General features: G+C 39.3%; 1 protein-coding gene across 2 annotated transcripts; it reads right to left on the bottom strand.

Moving 5' to 3' along the window:
* Nucleotides 1-10,245: 10,245 nt before the first annotated feature.
* On the bottom strand, nucleotides 10,246-21,650 carry tmem11 (transmembrane protein 11). Of its 2 annotated transcripts, none has more exons than XM_072559285.1 (2): nucleotides 21,518-21,650; nucleotides 10,246-12,325 (listed from the first exon to the last, which is right to left on the bottom strand). In XM_072559285.1, exons 1-2 carry the CDS (start codon nucleotides 21,574-21,576, stop codon nucleotides 11,809-11,811), a joined length of 576 nt encoding a protein of 191 aa, XP_072415386.1. In that variant the 5' UTR covers nucleotides 21,577-21,650; the 3' UTR covers nucleotides 10,246-11,808. The 2 variants fall into 2 exon arrangements, with proteins under 2 accessions (XP_072415386.1, XP_072415385.1); XM_072559284.1 differs by lacking the exon at nucleotides 21,518-21,650 and adding an exon at nucleotides 21,344-21,498.
* Nucleotides 21,651-22,873: the final 1,223 nt, after the last annotated feature.

Here is a 22,873-nt window from a genome sequence, read left to right as displayed (position 1 = left end):
CTTATGAAGAAGGTTGAGGGAGCTAAGGCTTTTCTCATTAGAGTGAAAAAGGGTGAGCGGCGACTTGATAGAGGTGTACAAGATGAGAGGCATGGATAGAGCGAATAATCAAAGACTTTTTCCTGGGCAGAAATGGCTATCAAAAGGAGGCATAATTTTAAGGTGATTGGAGGAAGGTTTAGGGGAGATGTCAGAGATTGGTTCTTTATGCAGAGAGTGGTGGGTGCGTGGAATGCACTGCTAACAGTGGTAATAAAGTCAGATACACTAGGGACATTTAAGTGACTCTTGGATAGACAAATGGATGATAGTAAAATAAAGGGTATGTAAGATAGTTTGATCTTCGAGTAGGATAAAAGGTCAGCACAACGTCAAGGGCTGAAGGGCCTATGCTGTCGTGTTCTATGTTAGTGCTCCATTGTCTGTACAGACTAACTTGTATCCCAGGTCAACAAAACTGAACAGCTTTCTGTCAATTCTGATATGCAAGTGTACACCTCTATATGAATGACCTGAAGGTTTATCACATCAGTAAAGAGAAGAATATGCCAAAGATCTCAGTGCCAGAACATAAGCCTGTTTTCAACCAATTGAGGATCACAAAGAATTTCAATGTTGTCTCATCATGAAAAGAGATCATATCAAGCAGCTTTGAGAGGCAGAAAACTCTCTCCAGCATCTTAAATTGATTGCCTCTGCTCACATTCTCTAATGCCTTAGTGTGATCCATGAAAATTATATATGGTTGTGTCTTTGTTCACACCATTTCTCTTATAGTTGCCAGGCTGACATGATCATCTTTAGCATAGATCTGCCAGTTCTAAAACAAATAGGATTTGAGGTGGATGTGTTCAATAAAGATCTGAAGTGTGACAAAGGCAAATACATTACTTTGCAAATGGCCATTCCCTTTCTCACAAGATTTGGAATATCCAAGAATATCACAATTCTGCAACTGCTTCATGATGTAATGTCTGTAATTGTCTTGAGTGGGAGATCTGTAAAAAGAAATCCACAGAATCTGGACCGGTTTTAAGTAAGGCTGGATGATAGTCCCCATACTATTTAGTCTACCAGTGTGGTTATTCACCCAAAGATCAACCACCTTCTGGCGTGAGTGTTAAATACAGTCTAGATGTAAAACTCCAACGTCAACATGACTAAACTACACCCTCCAACACAGCAATATATGATCTACAGTTGCTGATGATTGCAATGCTGTTGTCAATTGTTCAACAGCATTGCAATGACTTTAAATCTCTTTAATTCTACATATAATAAGCAACATATCCTTTAAGGTTGCCAAAACAAAACTCAGGTCAATATTCCACTTCCACGTAATGAAACACACATTCTGGAATACATCTGCCCATTCCTTGGCAATCACCTCTTAAAAGGCTACCATAAACGAGAAGATCAAACACCCAATTCACTGCTCCAGATCAGTCTTCAACAAACTGCAGCAAGTGTTTGACAACAACCACACCCATAATTAACAAAATGCCTAATGCAGCGAGCAGATCTGATCACCACACTCCTGTCCTATGTCTCACTGCACTAGATTAGAGTTAGAATCTCTACAGTATGGAAACAGGCCCTTCGGCCCAACAAGTCCACACTGACCCTCTGAAGAGTAACCCAGACCCATTCTCCTACTCTATCTTTACCCCTGACTAATACACCTAACACTACAGGCAATTTAGTATGGCCAATTCACCTGATGTGTACATCTTTGGACTGTGAGAGGGAACAGGAGAACCCGGAGGAAACCCACACAGACACTGAGAATGTGCAAACTCAACACACTCGCTCGAGGCTGGAATCAAACCCAGGTCTCTGGCACTGTGAGGTAGCAGTGCTAACCATTGGGCCACCGTGCTACCTCAAAAAGCCCTATGAGGCAATTCCTTGCTGTATGTCCACTGTTACACTGCAGCCAACCAACCTTATGACTAGTATTCTGTTGACAGGTCTTTTGTCTCTCATGGAACACAAAGTATTACAGAATAGATAACTCGTGGGATAAACTGGCCCTGATTGTATAGATAGGTGAAAGAAAACACATTCAGAAACATTTGAGTGTTTCCTATTGAGAGTAGTTAGGTTTCACTGTTTAAAAAAAACTATACCTTGTTCCTGTCTCTCACTGAGTTCTTAACCTGCTAGATGAATATGGAATGTATTATCTTTTATCTACACTCAACAAATCTTGTCTCCTGAAGGAAAATTATTTCAATGTTAAATCTTTCAAGTTCCATGTCAATTGTAACTGTCTTTTGCACATCATCAATCAGCTAGATATTATCTGGCAATCATGGGTATTTGGTCCAGACTTTCCAGTGTGCCAATTGAAAAGTTGGCATCTTTTCATTTGGTTGACAAGAAGAACAGTTTCAGTCTGCTTTTGAACAGAACCTCTAATCTCCAAGCACCTATTGAAGTAGATGGGTCAGACATTATTACTTGGGCTGGCCAATGGGAGATGGTCTCTCCCACTATTGTAGCACATGTTCTACGTGTCAAGTGAGTTGGATTTATTACCCATAACTACTGTCTCTGCAGTGAAATCAGCATGTTCTTTCCCATTTGCAAATCTGGCCAAAATTAATGGAAAAGCCAGGGTACTCATTTGTCAAAATCCTTCCCATGATGCCCCTCTATAGGAATGCAAAGCATACATATTGGCATTGACTATATTACAGGAGTGCTAGAACGATATATTTAAACATCAGACAACCTTTGGACTCCACTCTACATGTTTTTTGTCAGAGTTTCTTAGATTTCAACTTTGCTGAAGTATCTACAAGGCACTCAAACTGTTTTCCTATAGCTCAGAGTTTGGTTTTTGAATGCCAGGGCATAGGCATAATCACTAGGGAGTGGGCCAGGAAACCTCCTCTGAAGCTTTAGCCTTATGGAAATTGGGCTTCTCACAGCATGAGTCAGCATGACAAGGCACAGATGAGGCAGATAGTACTGAAAGAAGCTTATCTACTCGGACCTCTCTTTCACATTGTTGCATGCCACTGTCATAGGTTGAAAACAATAGTAAACAAAAGTGAGAAATCGCATGGAAAGGACAGTCATAAAAATGTAATTGATTAAATGCAATAAAATGTTTGGGATAATATTTGGTACAATTAGTTCAAAAGCTATTGTTGGCATTTCATTTGAAAATTTTAGAAAACTGTCAGATAAATTAACAGAATACATTGATTCTGTATTGATGATGATAATCTGAATTTCTACATAGTTTAGTTCCAATATGCCAATCACTGCACAAGTCTAAGCTTGAGAAATGAACAGTTTAAATATTTTTACAGAACTTAAACCCTCAATAAGTACTGCATCATAGAAAAGGTTGTTCATTAAGAAGCTGTTTTCTCCATTGATAGATGCTGAAATTATTACTGGCATTAGGAAAAGAGGGTGTTTATACCTTGAACAACATTTAAGCCTACAAGTTGTAAATGTTGAATTCAGGAGAACAGTTCTCAATTATACTTGCAAAATTCTAGGACTATAAACAAATTACAGGGTCAGATTCTTGACAAAATTTGTATTTACATTCCTAGGCCTATTTTCACACATGGCCAGTTTTGTGTAACTTTTTCCAGTGGGACACTTTGGTCTGTTTAATGTCGTCAGGCAGAAAATAATAATAACAACTAAAATTGTGCATTTGAAGTACTGTTGCAATAGATACCACATTGCTGCAAGTGTTTTCTGGTTCTGGCTGGTTCATAATTAAAAATCATTGGACTCTGTTCTTATGACACATTCACAGTTCGTGTTAAAGGCATTTCATACTTCCAAGCCACTCACTCAGATGCCAGTTCCAGCGCACCAAATGTTGCAGAAACATGAAACCTGCTGGTCTATATAGCTCAGCACACAATTACTAGACCCAGAATTTGCTATTGAAATAACAGTTTAATGGTGCATCCTATTATTGTGAATCATCTAGCAACTTGTGATGAGGAAGAGGTAACTCTTGTAAACTGTGAATTACACAAGTTGCAGATTTGCGCAAATCTGCAAAGACTTTCCCCAGTTTACCTGCTTAATTTCAGAAAAAGTACTGAATTTACACATTAACGTTCTGCAGTGCACTTGACAATTAGGGCTAATGTCTAACAGTGTATCTCTTTAACAAGGAGATTAGTGATTAATATAATGTCTCTCAATCTCTCCCACCTAGAAAGGGAGCAATTTAAACTGTGGAGTCAAGACCCTGCAGATGTTACACATTGGCAGAAATATACAAAATATTAAACCTTAATCTGTTACATTCCCTCTGCTCTCCTTAATTCAATTATTTTCCTCTCTTCTGTACATAGTTTGACATGATATTTCCCTCATTATTTCTACTATTTCTTTCTGAACTAAATCTCTTGGGTAAATTGTTGACCCTGTTACCCTTGGTGCCATCATCATTTCATGCTTCAAGAACTTACAAGGTAGAATATTTACAACCCAAGGAGTGTGAGGTAAAGTCCAACTTTATGGGTCACACAGTGAGTTGCTCCACTCCAGCATATTCTGACCCATTATCTCGTGTGCTTATTCACTAAGCGATTGATATAGCTCAAAGAGAGAGACTGGTAAGACTGTGCTCAAGTCACAATGCAAATTAAATCTGTATTGTGAATGTTAACAGAAAATAATTACATTTCCAACATGTTAAATGACTATATTCTGAATATAGCTACAGTTGTATAATAAAACAAATAACTACAGATACTGGAAATCTTAAACAAAAACGTGCTGGTAGCATTCAGGGAAGAAAGCAGAGTTTACATTGAGAGTCCTGTGACTTTGTCAGTAGTAGGTTGTTTACACCCTTTCGCATGTTCTGCCATAGAGATAAAGACTGAAAAGTTTATTTAATTCTAGATTTGTCCCTGCACCTATTTGATTTTAAAAAAATCTCTGTCAGTTAGCATCAATTGCCATTTGTGGAAAAGCGTTCCATACTCCTTTCCCCCCTTTGCATTTAAAAGTGCTTCTTTAGTTCACTCCAAAGATATCTGGGTGGAATTTTTAGACTCTGAGTCTAAAGTCCAACAAGTGTGGACTTGTTGGACCATAGGGCCTGTTTCCACACTGTAGGGATTCTATGAAATAACACATCTCCATCTCAAAAAGAGCTTTGTCATGTATTACATGAATTAAGGCCTCAATGGCACGATGAGCGAACCCAGTGATTTGCTGAATTGTTTCTATTTTATCCTTGTACCAGTCCTGTGCTAAACTGACCCATCTCGACCAGAAGAGCAGTAGCAGTTGGGGGTGGTGGTGGTGGACGAGTGGGAGAGAAGACGTGGTACATTCATACTCCCACTCCTGATAAAGAATAATAGCAATTCAGTATATGCATGTGGATGACACGATAAGAAGCTGGTTTGATGAGTTTACTCCCTTATCCAGTGGCATTACTGTCTCGTTTCAGCCAGAGTACATTTTGTCAAATTAGCAATTCTAACAACAACCACTTTCCACCTTGTGGACAGGTTTTGAAAAAAAAAAGAAAAATGGATAATTGCTCCATTTTTAAAAAAAGTATACCAGGGTTTAAACGAAAGCAATATAACAAGGAAGGTGCATCAGTTCCTGGCAATACAAGAGGCATTCCACGGAGTGACTTCTTTGAATGCTCAGATCAAGACAAGTAAAATTACTTTTCGGCAATAGCGAATCGGTAGTTCTGACTTTACTTACCATTCCTGAATACCACTTAAGCAGTCCACTCAAGAATGTGAAGCTTTTTAAGTAAGCACTACAAAGCTCAGCAAGCAAAAAGTGACTCTGTGTGTGTGTGTGTCTTAAAGTGGGCATTTCCAGCTGAGTTACTGCTAAATGCTAGCTGACCATCATCCACCAATGTGAAATAGCAAGCTGCACAAAGATCTCACTGAAGGACATTGCAGTAACGTACTGCTATAAATTTATCCATTACTGGATTAGTGGTGCTGGAAGAGCACAGCAGTTCAGGCAGCATCCATCGAGCTGCTCGTTGGATGCTGCCTGAACTGCTGTGCTCTTCCAGCACCACTAATCCAGTATTTGATTTTCAGCATCTGCAGTCATTGTTTTTACCTTATAAATTTATCTATGTCAAGGGAATAGATACAAGAAAAAAGTTTATTTGGCCCAAGAAAGAAACATTGCTGAAAATTAGCAGAACACTCATCTGTCAACTGATAACCAGAGAGTAAATTCCAAACCAAACTGGTCAAACTCTATCAAAAAGCTGATTCTCTATTTAAACACACTTGGAAGCAAACTCTCAGTATAAATAGTGCAAATTAGCAATGTTACTCAGATTTCCCACAAGCCCAGTTGGTTTGGCATTTAGAGATTGTTGTCAGCATAAGGCATATTGATAAAAGTGGCACAGGGCAAGCCAACGTATGCCCACATTCCAAAACAAAGACGAAAAAAAAGTTGAAAATCTGATACACTTCATTCTTAATGAGGGAAGAAAAATGGATAACCCTCAGTTGAATTTTGCAGCAGTATACCATTAATCTAGCTCAATCTATGCACACATCTCACAACCATTTAACCATAATTATCTACAAACTTGAAACTTCAAGAATACTTGATAAATTCTCAAAAGGATTTTGTAGCACTCTAGCATATTCATTCATCCTATATAGACAAAAGATAACAATCATTAATTCTATAGAATACTTAGTTTTCACTTTCACAAATCCCCGACAGACTGGTTCACTTGCAGAATAACAAACACCCTGATCGTATGGGAATTCCAACTAAATCACTGCAGATATCCAATCTTCATCATGTTATCTGATTTCATACCCCTCCCCTCCCCAAAAATCTTGAAGTTCATCCAACAGTCCTCTGCACGAATGGACTTTTCTGTTGGCCTAGTGTTCAGGAAAAAGCTATTAATTTAAAGAACTGGTGAATAACTTAATGGAACATGGAAATATTGCATTTACTTCCTGCTGCCACAGCTTTATACACCTATACTAAATGAGTATTTTGCATCAGTGTTTACTGTGGAGAATATGGAAGATAGAGAATGTGGGGAAATAGATGGTGACATATTACAGAAGGCAGTGGTGCTGGATGTCTTAATACACATGAAGGTGGATAAATCCCCATAACCTGATCAGATGTACTCTAGAACTCTGTGGGAATCTGGGGAAGTGATTGCTGGGCCCCTTGCTGAGATATTTGTATCAATGATAGTCCCAGGTGAGGTGCTGGATGACTAGAGGTTGGGTAACGTGGTGCCACTATTTAAGAAGGATGGTAAGGAAAAACCAGGGAACTACAGACCAGTGAGCCTGACATTGGTGGTGGGCAAGTTACTGGAGGGAATCCTGAGGAACAGGATTTACACTTATTTGTAAAGGCAAGGACTGATTAAGAATAGTCAACATGACTTTGTGCGTGGGAAATCATGTCTCATATATTTGAGTTTTTGAAGAGGTAAGGAAGACTGACAAGGGCAGAGTGGTGGACATGATCTATATGGACTTCAGTAAGGCATTCGACATGGTCGACTGGTTAGCAAGGTTAGTTCACATGGAATACAGGGAGAACTAGCCATTTTGATACAGACCTGGCTCAAAAGTAGAAGATAGAGGATGGTGGTGGAGGGCTGCCTTTCAGACTGGAGGCCTGTGACCAGTGGAGTGCCACAAGGATCGGTGCTGGGTCCCCTACTTTTTGTCATTTATACAAATTATTTGGATGTGAACATAGGAGGTATAGTTAGTAAGTTTACAAATAACACCAAAATTGGAGGTGTAGTGGACAGTGAAGGAGGTTACCTCAGATTACAATGGGATGTTGATGAGATAGGCCAAGGAGTTGCAGATGGAGTTTAATTTTTATAAACATAATGTGCTGCATTTTGGAAAGCCAAATCAGACTTCTCCAGTTAATGGTTAGGTCCTGGGGAGTGTTGATGAACAAAGAGATCTTTGAGTGCAAGTTCTTGGCTCCTTGACAGTGGAGTCACAGGTAGATAGGATAGTGAAGGCGGCATTTCTTTATTGGTCTCCTTTATTAGTCAGGGCATCGAGTATAGGAGTTGGGAGGTCATGTTGCGGCTGGACAAGACTGTTGGAATATTGCGTTCAATTCTGATCTCCCTCCTATCAGAAATAGGTGAAACTTGAAAGGGCTCAGACAAGATTTAGAAGGATGTTGCCAGGACTGGAGAGTTTGAGCTAAAGGGGGACAGCTGAATAGACTGAGGCTGTTTTCACTGGAGCATTTGAGGTTGAGGGGTGACCTTACTGAAGTTTATAAAATCATGAGGGGCATGGATAGGGTAAATAATCAAGGTCTTTTCCCTAGGGTGGGGGGAGTCCAGAACTAGATGGCATAGTTTTAGAGTGAAAGGGGAAACATTTAAAAGGACCTAAGGGGCAAACTTTTCACACAGAGGGTGGTGAGTGTATGGAATGAATTGGCAGAGGAAATGGTGGTGGCTAGTACAATTACAGCATTTAAAAGGCGGTTGGATGAGTATATGAATAGGAAGGGTTCAGAAGGGATATGGGCCAACTGCTGACAAACGGGATTAGATTAATTTAGGATATCCGGTCAGCATGGACGAGTTGAACCAAAGGGTCTGTTTCTGTGCTGTATATCTCTATAACTCTACAAAAACAAATTTACCTTCTTTAAGGAGAAGCAGGTTTGATTTGCTCACTAATGTGTTTATTTATAGTATGCAGTTCAAACAATTTAACACTAAGAAATGCAATACTTTAACAAACCTATGTAATCTAATTTGGCAGATGCAGAGACTTTAACAGAATAGCAAAGTAGAAACATTTCAAAACATGAGAAAGAATACTGAAACTGTCTAGGGGGCACAATCATCTCTTCAATTTCTTGGCTGGGGAGTGGTGCAGTCACAGCAACCACATATCATTTTCACCACAAGGCACAGACATTATGTAATTTTTTTACTTCAATGCATTTCATGTCATTGTGCCCTTTTGTAACAAAACAGACATAGTCAAAGGTCTTTTGAAAAAGACACTGGCCCCTTGAATGAGCAACCAATTTTAAAAATATACGGTCTTGCTCACAGAATGTATTCTGGAAAACTATTTTGTCAAAAAGTGAACCAGTGTATTAAAGTATTTATGGGAAAAATGATGGTAACACTGGAAAATCAACAGGATACAGAAAACCTCAACATACATTGTCCTTTAGCCCGCGGTTCCAAATTTTAATAGTACAATTGTTAAACTTGGAATATTACAGTTAGGTGTATATATTACTACATTGGCAGCTGCATAATTTGCTTCCACTGCCTTACAAATATTGAATGTGCACTTAGCATATTGCTTAACATATTAAGTCTAAAAGACGACAATGGTGTATTGTTTAGAAAATGTTGAAATTTCAAATATTATTTAAGGCAGCAATTGAAATAATACTGGCTCCTGGTGAATAAGTTGCCATGACTCAAAGGTGAGGGTGTAAAGGGGTATATGCAAAGAAGAACTTACCAAGTAAATGACATAAATGATTCAAGTAAATGAAGTAAATTCACCGATTGGCATAAAGATAATTTCTGTTACCTCTTGCCTTCATTTTACTTTTAGTACTGGTGATGAAAATCAGTCTTGGAAAAGCACTATTGTTCACCTCACCTGGGGTTGTGTGTAAAGAATGGGATGTGATCCTTTCAATATTGAAATATGCCATACAATCAACTTTCCTGGAGAGAGGGTACAAAGTAAGAATGGTATGAAAAAAAGGGAGGAGCAAAAATGAGAGCAAGAGGGGAAATAGGACGAGAATTAATGTCACAAATGCTGAGGCTGACCATTAGCAATATAGATACAATAGCCAAACTTTAGTGATAATTTTGCAGAATGCCCTTCTTTCATGTCACTCGATGTGTCTAAATATAGAGAAAAACACTTTTAATTTTGTCATATCAATGGATTCAGTGGCATCAATATCAGATTGTACTTGGCAAACATTTCAGAAAATATTAACTTCTTTGCTGGGAAAACACACACCAAGCAATAAGTAAAGTGACTGCTCAGCATTTGTTAATTTCCAGTATAAAAAGGTAAGATAATTCTTTGAAGTATTTATCAAAAATTTTAGTGTCAGCCAACATCAAGTGTATCAATAGCTCAGGATATAGAGTTGCATATAATTTCACATTCAAAAGCATAAACGTCACCATCTGTTGGGTAAAGTTAACTAAGTCATTGTAATGTCATTTAGCAATTCCAGTACCAATTCTTCTTAATCTTTATTGGATTGTCTAAGAAGATCCAAGATACACAAATCTATAAAGTTTTCAAAAAAATTACTTCTTTAAAATATAATTTGCATAATATGCCCAACACTATCTGCCTGAAGTGCGTCACGTTTAATCAGACACATACCATCATCCCATTGTACACACAAAGTTCATCAATGCATTGTATAAATACCAGTTCAATTACACAAGCTAAGGAAAATAAATGCAATTATTTCTTATATTGCATTGTAATCCTAAAGTACAACCAGAACCCACAACTTAGGTCTGTCCAATTCTCTATATTGTCCTTTCAGAACTTTATGTCGCTTCCAATGAAATATTACTAGGAGGAATGAAAACAAAATACTCAAAAAACATGCAGTAAAAGGATTGACCCATGTGTTGGGATGGAAATGTCACCAAAATTAAAATGAGGCACCTTGGTGACATTGTGACTACATCCGAAAATGGTCCCTTTTATTATCAAATTTTAAAAAATGTCTTCATATTATAGCAACAGCTTGGTTGCATGGAAACCAGAACCAGATTCGAATGCATAAGAAGACAAATTCTAATTTTAAAACTTTCTCAGATTTGGTTTGGAATTCAAACTGTTTCACCACATCAAAACATTTTCACAGATTCCAACTCCAATTCAATTGTTTATTTCTTACAGCAGCAGCGAGGAAGTGGTAGCAACAAAGCTCAGACTTTTCTTCATGATAAACCACTGGGGACAAACCTGAGCTATTGACAAAATTTAAATCCGACTGATGAGCATTTAGGTGCTGTAGCTCCCTCACCGGTCTTTAAAACTTCAGCATTCATGACTACATTGTGGTAACCCACATGTTAAAAAGAAACAAATGATGGAGTCATCGCACATTAAATCCAAACACACTAACTTCATGTTTTGCAAGTGAATTTCATTTTCTGTCTTTAATGTAACAATTTCAATTGGAACTAACTTGCTACAGTTGCACCATAAGTAATAACTGAATGTCAGGTTAAATTAATTCATCTCAAATGCTGCAGCCTAGCACAGGAAACAAATGTGAAGATCACATTTTATAATACACATGCAGCAATGTTTCTGAATTACATTAATATCAATTGGCAAGACCTACCAAAGCTATCACTTAAATTTTAAAAATATAAGTGTTCAACTCTGTATATATACTTAGGACCCTTGTGGGAATTCTTTCTGTACTGTAAAATAGGAGAACCCAAAAGCCACATAATACCTTTTTTTGTAGAAATTTGCAGAATATGAAGGTAACAGAGTCATTTGCCTGTTCATCACCTGAAACAACTCAGTAGCTCTGCATATATTGAATTTCTCAAATGTCAGGTCTACACTACGGTCTTTTAGAGTGAGTCAAGGTCATGGGGATTGGCAAAACTAAAATGTGGACTGGAGACCACAGTGTACAAGGGGAGATACTTCTAAAAATCTATTTGGGACCTTGTTCCTGCAGTCTTCACTGACCACATTTGTCATATTAACAGTACTATTAGGTAGATTATAACAGCACCATTTGTCCCAATCATACTGCACAGATCTCACAAATTTTCTTAACACAGTACATCAAGGCTGCCAATGCTATTGTGTTGTGGAGTCTTTTCCGGTGAATATCATCTTTTCTAATCAGAACCACGGGCGTAGATGAAGTGAGTGTGTTCAGGGGTAACCGGGAGAGTTTACATGTGTCATATTCCACTTGGTATTTGCAGCAAGGATCAAATTGCCATGAAATACCATACAGAGCTGCACAGGCCACACTGACAGCCCCGATAGGAAGGGTTATGTAACGAGCATATTCTGGAGCCAGTGCTAAAGGGGCTAACAGGCACACCGATCCTGCAATTACGGATGTTTTATGCAAGCAATTCCCAACTGTGATCCAACGTGCTGTCTCATCTCCAATTCGAGTTGGCTCGATAATAATATACTTGTACTGGGTCTCCAAGGCTTGCTCCAGCTCATATTCAAATTGTTCCTGTGCATTCTCCCCATTGTAGATTTCACGGACAATATAGCAGTCAGTTGAATTCAGTGGCCCCCTGCAGAGGACAGATGGTAAAATATCAGAAATATGCAAACTGGGACATGGTGAGGCAAGACTTCCAACAACCTTATATCTCTATGGTGACTGGATTATCAGAGAAGAAATTGCATTTCAATTTTACATCAATTTTTCATTCCCTCCCAGCTTTAACTTAAAAAAGGACAGTAAAATATGACATGACTGCTCTGACAACCTAAATTCAGGTCCAACGCCTTTTCAAAAAAAAAGTTATAATCATTTGCACTCAAAAACAAAAGGGCAATGATTTATAAGACCTATTCATTGATCACACATCTTTTGTGGGGCTTCGCAGTATCCAAATTACATCCATGTTTCCTACATTGAAGCAATAACTTTCTTCAAAAAGTAATCCACTGCAGTAAACTGCTTTGAAGCACCCTGAAGGTTTTTAAATCACTGCAAAATTGAAAATACTTTTTACACAGAAAAAATGTGGCTCAGAGATTTGCTGGTACAGAATCATAACTACTTTGAGATTTAAGGTAGGTTTGAGAGATTAAGTTTGATTTTGAAACCTTAAATTATCCAAACTGCAGGTTATTTTCTAGTCATAATGACAACCACTAAAAACAGTATTAGAAAACTGCTACTATTGATTCTCCATCACAAGGTTCAATATTTGAACACAATAAGATATTTAAACTTGCAGAAAAAAAGACACATTACACAAATATGCTGTCTACAATACAAAAAGTAAAATAAAATGAGGCAGCACAGTTTCTCAGTGGTTAGTAATTTTGCTTCTCAGTGCCAAGTACCCAGGTTCAAATCCACCCTTGAAAGACTATATGGAGTTTGCTTGTTTTCCCTGTGTCTACATAAGATTTTCACTGAATGTTTCAGTTTCTTCCCACAGTCCAAAGATGGTGCAGGTTAGGTGGATTAACCATGCTAAAGTGTCCCATAGTGTCCATGGGTGTGCAGGCTAGCCATGGTAAATATGGGATCACAGAGACAGGGTGGGAGGGGCTGGGTCTGGGTGGGATGCTCTGCAGACTCGATAGGCCAAATGGCCTCCTTCCACACTGTAGGGATTCTATGATGCGAAAGCTGATAAAACAAAACAAAAAACAAAATAAAACAAAAAACTCTTCATATCTACAGACACACCTAAGAATTTCAAAAAGGTTTCCCATCCCTAATTATGTCGTTAATTACACAATTTTCACTTACGTAGAGCAAATCAACACCAGTGATGTCAAGCATCAAGTCTAAAAGCCTAAAGGAAAGAAAGACACAGGCAAAGATGTAGAGGAGGATACGGTGATCTTTTCATGTTAACACAGCAAACAAAGATATTTGCAAACTATACAGAGCAGTGAAGAGAAAAGTTACAATGAGTTTCAAAAGAAATATTTTTAAAATTTTAGCTGCTCTGTCGTGGTGAAATTTAGGACTTCTGGAAAAGTCCTTGACTTCAAGTTTCCTCCACCAGAACCTGACAATAACAGTTTGCTTTCACTTTAAAACTGCTTACCACTGCCACTATGCCTTACGCCTTAGTTGGGTATCTGACTCTTGACCCTGCTCTGCCAATCGATAAGATCTTGGTTAGTCTGATTGTGACCTCAACTCTATTAGCCAGTCTACCTCTTTTGATTCCCCAAATACAGGATATAACTAACAAGACGTTCAAACCTCTAAAAGGTGTACCAAGTCAAGGCTGTGAAGAACATCTAAATCAACAAGTGAACTATTTTTAAGGACACAGCAGCATGTTTGTTGTTCTCCATTTCCAATATTTTTCCCACTCTATCTATTAAATTGCTTTTAAAGAATTTCACATCTCTATTTCGTGAAATATGACCTTGCTCAGAAGGTAGCCCTGACAACAGGACACTTGATTACGCATTGCTTGTCACCTAGGATCAACTTCTAACTTGTGATCTTTTAAAGCAGAGGCAAGAATTACCACCACACAGTCCAAGGGTCCAGGAAAAAAGCTACTTGAAGCAAGAATACCAAACTAAAAGTTGCATTTTAAAGGTTTGTCATATACTTTAATATTGTTCAAAAGTCTCAATTTTGTCAATGATAAAAGTTTCCATAGCATTCAAGGCATGCGGCAATTGATAGACAAGTAGAATTCATGGGATATATTCACCTGTATAGAGTCATAGAGACGTACATAGAGACATGGAAACAGACCCTTTGGACCAACTCGTCCATGCCGACCAGATACCCCAACCCCATCTAGTTCCAACTGCCAGTACCCGGCCCATACCCCTCCAAACCCTTCCTATTCATATACCCATCCAGATGCCCTTTAAATATTGCCACTGTACTAGCGTCCACCACTTCCTCTGGCAGCCCATTCCACATATGCACCACCCTCTGCATGAAAATGTTGCCCCTTAGGTCTCTTTGATATCTTGCCCCTCTCAACCTAAACCTATGCCCTCTAGTTCGGGACTTCCCCCATCCCAGGGAAAAGACTTTGTCCATTTACCCTATCGCTGCTCCTCATGATTTTATAAACCTCTATAAAGGTCAACACTCGGCCTTCGACACTCCAGGGAAAACAGCCCTAGCCTGGTCAACCTCTCCCTATAGCTCAGATCCTCCAACCCTGGCAACAACCTTGGAAATCTTTTCTGAACCCTTTCAAGTTTCACAAAATCGTTCCAATAGGAAGGAGACCAGAACTGCAGACAATATTCCAAAAGTAGCCTAACCAATCTCCTGTACTCAATACTCTGACCAAGAAAGTAAAGCATACCAAACACCTCCTTCACTATCCTATCTACCTGAGATTCCACTTTCAAGAGGCAATGAACCTGCACGCCAAGGTCTCTTGGTTCAGCAACACTCACCAAGACCTTACCATTAAGTGTATAAGTCCTGCTAAGATTTGTTTTCCCAAAATGCAGTACCTCACATTTATCAGAATTAAACTCCATCTGCCACTCCTCAGCCCACTGGCCCATCTGATCAACATCCCGTTGTAATTTGAGGTAACCTTTTTAGCAGTTCCACGACACTTCCAATTTTGGTGTCATCTGCAAACTTACTAACTACAGGGGAACCTCGATTATCCAAACGTGATGGGCGGGCACTATTTCGTTCGGATAATCGATTAATTGGGGCTCGGAGTTTTTAAAAAGTCTGCTCCCCGTTCATGAGACCCCGCCCCCAACTCCATCCACTCCCGCCCTAACTACCAATCACACCCACCCCAAACCCATCCACAGCTGTCCCCGCCCACCCCCCCAACCAAATCCGCCCCTGCCTCCAACCCTACCCCCAATCCCACTGCCCAGCCGCATCCACAACCCCCCCCCCCCCCAATCCCACTGCCCAGCCGCATCCACCCCCCCCCCCTCAACCAGTCAGGAATGAAGGTGGCCATGTAACTGCACTTTATGAGCTATGCTGCTTACCAAGGAACACTCAAAGCCAAAATACACACCAGGTTACAGTCCAACAGGTTTATTTGAAACCGCAAGCTTTCAGAGTCCCCACTCCTTCCTCAGGCAGACAGAGAATTTATAAGTCAAAGATCAAAGGGTCGTACAACTCATGTGGATGTATTTAACAAAGCTAGATGGCTCTTAAGTCTTTAATTAGTTAGAATGGGGGTGCAGGTTTCGAGTGATCAATTGGTAAATCCCAGTATTTCTTTCAAGTCACTGCCCACCATGATAAGCCTTGAAGTTTTATGAGAATGAAGGTAACCCCTCAGGGTGGACAATGCATTTATGTGCGAGGCTTTGTTTCAAGTCTGTTTGTATCTCAAACTGGAGTCAGACTGGTTTTATTTTCAAAGTAGGAATTTATAAAATGCATCACTGACTGGCTACAGATTGTGTGTGTTTTTGAACAAAATAGAAGGTAAATGTAAATACAAATTGATCCTTTAGATTTGTGTGCGGGCGTGTGAAGGTGGAGGAGCACATGAGAGCGTGCTTGAGAGGGACTGAGTGTGTGTGATGGAGTGTATATACAAGAGAGCATGCGTGCAAGTGTGAGGGAGTGCACAGGAACCTTGATAATCAGAATATTGCAAGGTCCCGATGCTTGGCTAAACTATATTATCCAACATTCGATTATCTGGCATTTGATTATCTGAACAAAATACTCCCCACCTGTATCATTCAGATAATCGAGGTACCTCTGTATATGCCCATGTGAGTGTGAGTGGATGACAGAGGATCTATGTAAGTACACGCGTGTGCGTGTTTGTGAGTGCATAATGTGACTGGGTCACCTGTACAGTGACATGAATGCAAGATTCCAGTTGACACCATCTTCATGGGTACCAAACATGGCTATCAGTCTCTGTTCAGCAAATCTGCATTGTTGCGTGCCCCAAAGTTCACCTTGGAGGACAATTACCTGAAGATCTGTCCTTGAAGGTGGACTTTGGAACATGCAACAACGCAGAATTGCTGAACAGAGGCTGATAGCCATGTTTGGTACCCATGAGGACGGCCTCAACTGGGATCTTGGGTTCATGTCACGCTACAGGTAATCCTGCCACATTACACACACAGACCCTCTCTCATACACACATATATACACTCCCTCACACTCCAACATATTCCCCCTCAGTACATACACTCTCTCTCCACCCTCTTTACATACATACATACGCACATATAAATCTATGGGGAGAATGTACATTTGCAAATACAACAATAGAGTGCTGGAGGCAAGGGTAATGGTTAACAAGTTGGAAAAACATTCATTATGGAGAGCCATTTAATATTGGAAGAATTCAGTATGTAAGGTCAGTTTAACAACGTGAAAAGTATTAATTATGTGAAGCCAGTTAAGGTTAAGAACATTCATTGTGTAACAGCAGATAGCTTAATCTTTACTATTGACACTCACTAATTGTAATAGTCACCCAATTAATATGTATATTGCCTTATCTGATGCTTCTCCCTGTAAAAAGGTCTACATATTTCCACAAGAAACTGCTTTTCAAGATAAGACCAAGAACTTATATCTCCGTGCACATGGGCGGTCATTCTCTCTCCCTCCAGGGCCTGGAATAAAAATGAAGGAAGTAAAAAACTATACTGTGTCTGAGTGTTTTGCTCCCCGTGAGGGGGAAAACGGGATGACACAGTGACTTGAAAGAAATTCTGAAGATTTACATATTAATCCATCAAACCTGCACTTCCCATTCTAACTGATTAAAGACTTAAGAGCCATGAGATTTGTTCAATACATTTGCATAAATTGCACAACCCTTTGATGTTTTACTTATAAATTGTGTGTCCAATGGATTCTCTCTCACTAGCTGCCCGAGGATGGATAGGGGCTTCAAAAGTTTGCGGTTTCAAATAAACCTGTTAGACTATAACCCAATGTCATGTGATTTTTGACTTTGTTCACCCCAGTCCAACACCAGCACCTCCACATGAAGTAATTCACAAGCAGCTCTGACATACCGTCTAGCAAAGACATAATCCTATCCAATCCTCCTTTTGGTATCTAATTTTCTTATCTGGTGGATCTGCAGTACATTAATGCATGACAGAACCAACTTAGCCATGTGCAGAACGTGGAAGATTAGGTAATGTCATTTGGAATTGACATTCTCTCTACTCCAGACAATACTGTAGGCCAATTCTATAATAGGACAAACAGAAGAGAAGAAACTTACCAATGCTCTGTGCTATCAAGATAGATATGGTATTAAGCATTTTTATTGGTTAAACTCCAACAGAATCAGCTTCTGTCACTGCCCTTTGCCCTCCACAAAAAAAAGCTTTTGGCAACAGTGAAACACTTTAAATGTAGCTAAGTGAGATACATTTTCAAGGCAGGAGTGAACATTCTCCATAAACTGGATAAACTCTAAACAAGAATTTATTTTTGAAATAGTGAGAAATCTTTGTAGCCTAGCTGATCAAAAAGAAAATTTTTCCTGCAGGTTGAATACAATTTAAAATTCTAATTTGAACAGTTTACAATATAACTGTTGTATTGCACCACCACTACAGAATCAATAGAATCCATCAATTTCAATTTGGCAACATTACCTGTAGTATTACAACAGCCACAACACAATATTGCCAAGCTCTTCAAAGATGTTCAAGTCTACATATTTCCAAAACCCTTTTCTTAAAATTTGCTATCCCTCTCATTTCTCACCCACTCAATACAGATTTACATTATTCTGGTCTTACTTTCTCCTTTGTTCTTTAGCTTTTCATCCAAATTTTTACTATATATTTACTTTTTTGGCCCCCAAGAAAGTACTTCACCATCCTCACAAAAAAGAATTAAATCACTTAATCATGACTTCTAAAGTCAACCTCTGCCAATCATCAAGCTTCCTCATTTGGAAAATAATTCTTGGAAAATGAGCTGACATAGTTACATTAACCATGAAATCCACCATTGGGCCTACAACCAGCTCCATGAAAGCTCAAAAGAAAATCTGGGCAGAATCAGTAGGACACACTTAAAGACACCCCTGCACTTACAAAACAAGATAACCAAGAGGAACTGTATGTAGTGTAGAGAGGTTAACAATAAAATGTCAAGCCACTGCTTGTTGCAACATATTTTAAACAGAAGTCTTCAAATGCTGGATAAAAATTGAAACATTACTGCAAAGATCAGACTGTGTCAAATAAATAATTTTTGCAACCTCAATTTCAAAGAATATTCAGCTCAATCAGGAAATTTTATGCATAAACTCAAGTCTTTCCAAGTTTATGCATAGAGGGTATGTCATTAACTATATTGATGAAAATGGACATGAAAACTTTTAGAGTAACAACTGATACACTGATTATTTTCAATATTCAATAAAGACTAGGGCGAGCAACTGTTTGGGTTTATCGGATTAAAGAGACAAACATTTTTGCTGTACAAATCTATTGAAGGGAGGTCTACAAATCAAAAGTTAACAGTTCAAACTACAGCATTAGTTCAAACTACTGAGATGCAATGCATCATCTAATAATGATAGCTTTTCAAAAAAGGATGTTTTTTTAAATGTCTTTGTATAACCCTTTCAATGAAATTTCAAATAAAGAATATTTTATTTTACAAGTAAATTGAAAGATAAGGTTGTTGGCCAGAATATTAAGTCCGAATTCAACATCCGCTGTTTCAAGATCATTACATGCTCAGTACTTTCCAGGAAGTTACATGTCATCTGGGACAACAATTTGGCATTCAACTGATAGAGGGGTATATCAAGTCACTAGTCACTTTACTGTGAAAGGTTGAAATTTAACTACAGTAATGTGCAGATAAGCAGAACCATATCCATTGAACATCAACACTAAAACAACTCTGCAAACATGCTGCTTGCCAAAATACTGATACACGTGAATGCCAAGTTACAGATGTATGACCTTACATGTTGAAATACAACAAGTTAACAAAACAGACAACTTCATTACAAAGAAATGCAGCTAAATGCATTAAGGTTTAACATTTAAGTGGAGGAAATGTCAAAGACGCAGACAAAAAGAAAGTGGAGATTAGAGTACAACAACTGGGTAAGTGGTGCTTCCTTTTTATTGGGTGGGGGAGCTGGGTGGAAAACAGACAAGAGACACAGGTTCCACAGGAGGCAATTCCACCACCATGCAGGAGTTTGTTATTGCAAAGTCTGAACCAGTGAATACTGACACTGATTGTTTGGCGTTAATTCTACACCTACAGCATGTAAGCCTCAGGAGATGGTATGCTGATTTAACACCACTGTTCATGTTTCATTAGCCACTGGGCAGCATACAATAGAGGTGTGAGGGCCTAAAGTTCAATGGTAACATTACCATTTATTTGTTTTATCTCAAGTTGTCCACAGCAAAACTTGATTTAGGAATCATCCCATGATGAGATAAAAGCACTAAAATAGCTCCTTCCAAATCTCCAGCTTCACAAACTCAAAAGGAGCAAACCAGTGAGTATAACAGAAACACAAATAGAAAATTTATGGTTGTACAGATTTTCATATGGCATATTCTCCATTCCATGGAAGTCTGTTAATCTACTGTGAAAATCATCAAAACATTTTAACACTACAGCCATTGTGATTGTTGGTATTTTTTTTTAAGTGGAGGAAATGTCAAAGACCCAAACAGAATTCCTGATGAAGGACTTATGCCCGAAACATCAATTCTCCTGCTCCGCAGATGCTGCCTGACCTGCTGTGCTTTTCCAGCACTACACTCTCAACTCTGATTTCCAGCATCTGCAGTTCTCACTTTCTGCTGACATTACTGAGCCCATTTTTGGGAAAGGATGAAATTAATTGGACATTTCTTTGACAGCAACTGAAGATTATGATTTTGAAATATGAAGTTGTTGCATCCACTCATTGCTACAAACTAACTGCTAACTACAGCAAAGCTTGCAGAATAATTTTCTGCTCTGCACTTTTCAAATACTTTTCTATAAAAATGGAGTTTAGAACCAGTACAAATTGAGAATAACCACTTGTAATTAGAAAGAAACTAAATTTACACTCATGATATATATGGAAGTTACACGACGTGAATCTACACCTCTTCATATCTCTCAGATTTATTTGTACAACAGCCCCGGAAGCCGAAACAGACCTTACAGATGTGTCTATTTTCCTTCGCTTCAATTTCCCCCAGGCAATAAAGAGAGGTCAGCGACATTACAAATGTCGGTTTCTGAATTATTTACTTAATTCCCTCTCCACTGGTTAGATCCACAAGGGCAGAAGTGTTACTCAACTCCGCCTAAAACCACACGACCAAACGGTGCAGGATCTCATCACTTCACGACCAATCTAGGCTCAGGCCGCCAAGGAAAAGGCAATTTGAAGTCTTCTTCACCAGCCCCGTGACTCCTAAAAACAAATCCCTTCATGGTTGCAAACTCCACAGGCACATTCAAATTTGGAAGCTTCCAGAAGAGCTGGGGGTCAAAACAGCGGCACCCTCCCCTCCCCCAACATGGACGATGGAATTTACCGATACATTCATTAGGAAACCATTGGTTTTTACATTGAAACTCAGGCCCAGTGAGTTTTGGAGACCGCCCCCACCTGGCTTGTATGTTAGGCCGGCCAATGTGAAGCTTCACTTCGCTCGATTTAACCACACGAGCCGCCATCAGTTGGCTGCAAACCAACGGCAACACTTGTCATAAACCGTGTCGAGGCCTTCGCGCCCTCCATCCGATCAGAAAGGGAAAAAAATGCAAGAACGCGGGTACTGACCTTTCCCTCATCCCGGTGTTACCGCGCCTCCTTCCCCAAGCCGCCATTTTTACCAGCATCCAGGGAAGGAATTTTTCTCTCCTTCTCCCCTCGTCCTCGCTGCCAGGCTGCCACACACGACCTGCTGGGATTTGTAGTTTCTTTCTGGCGGCAGGTGCTGAGCCTAAGGGGACACGGAGACTACAAATCCCATAATGCCTCGCGCGTGCCCGTACGCCGCGTGGCGGGACTTCATTAACAATCCAATCAGAGGCAAGGACACCACGACGGGTCGCTGTTTGTCTTCTTTTTGAACAAAGATTTCGCGGTTCGAATGGACATTGAGGTAGTATTTGTGAACGAAGGAGTTCAGTGGAGACTTTTCATATAAGCTGCATTATCGAGTTTGATGTTAGTGTGTACACACTTCTTGGAAGAGAAAAAAAAAGTCACACCGGACTCGAAACGGTAACTGTTTCTCTCTCCTTACACCTTCAATGCACTATCTGGGCCGACATGGCACCCATTGTTAACAACTGAAACCAACGTGGTCATTCTGAAAGATGAGAGACTGAACAAGCCAGGTCTTTTTCAATATCTGATTTCAGTTACATCACACCGTAAAGCTTCAACTGTTGAGGGCACAGTGCTCTGAAAAGTAGTTCTTCCAAATAAATCTCTTGGACTATAACCCACTATTGTGCGATTTTTAACTTTGTACACTCCAGTCCAACACCAGAATCTCCAAATCATCTCTCTGTGCAGTCATGCAAGATCTGTTGAGTTTCTCCAGTATTTTATCACCATTGAAAGAGAACTGGAAGATGATTATGGACGATATTGAAATGTTAGTAGGATGATTATAGTGACTATGTTGAGGATTTTACTCTAGCAAAAAAAAGAGGAATATCAAAGTTGTACGTTTAACCTCAAAAAGATTTCCCATGTTGGGTTGCAAACTGAGATTTACAAGATAGGAGAGATTGCTGTGGATCTTTGTGCCTCATCCTCCCATACTTTTTACTCTCAGACCCTTTTCTCCGCCACACCACGCTCTTACAGTTCTTACTGAGTGGTAGTGACAATTTCCAAACTTTAAGTAGGACCACAGTGGGAGTAACTTTGGGGAGCATTAGCCTCAGCCATGGTTTTTTAGTTGATAAACAACAATGAGATGGGTGTTTTCCTATTCTTCACATAAGACGTGAAATCAAGGTGTTGTCTGTTCAATGATTAAGAAATAAGATGCTGGTCAATTTAGTCATCAAGGCCACACATTTTTTGTTCCATAAACCATCCTGCTTGGCACTCTACTGGGTGACATCTTAATATATTGTGTGCCATTGCACTGAACAAGCACATTCAAGATACCTTGTC

The sequence above is a fragment of the Chiloscyllium punctatum genome, chromosome 40, assembly GCF_047496795.1.
Source record: "Chiloscyllium punctatum isolate Juve2018m chromosome 40, sChiPun1.3, whole genome shotgun sequence".
Classification (NCBI taxonomy): Eukaryota; Metazoa; Chordata; class Chondrichthyes; order Orectolobiformes; family Hemiscylliidae; genus Chiloscyllium; species Chiloscyllium punctatum.
The sequence above is the reverse complement of the archived record's forward strand: the minus strand, read 5'-3'. Positions and strand labels throughout refer to the sequence as shown.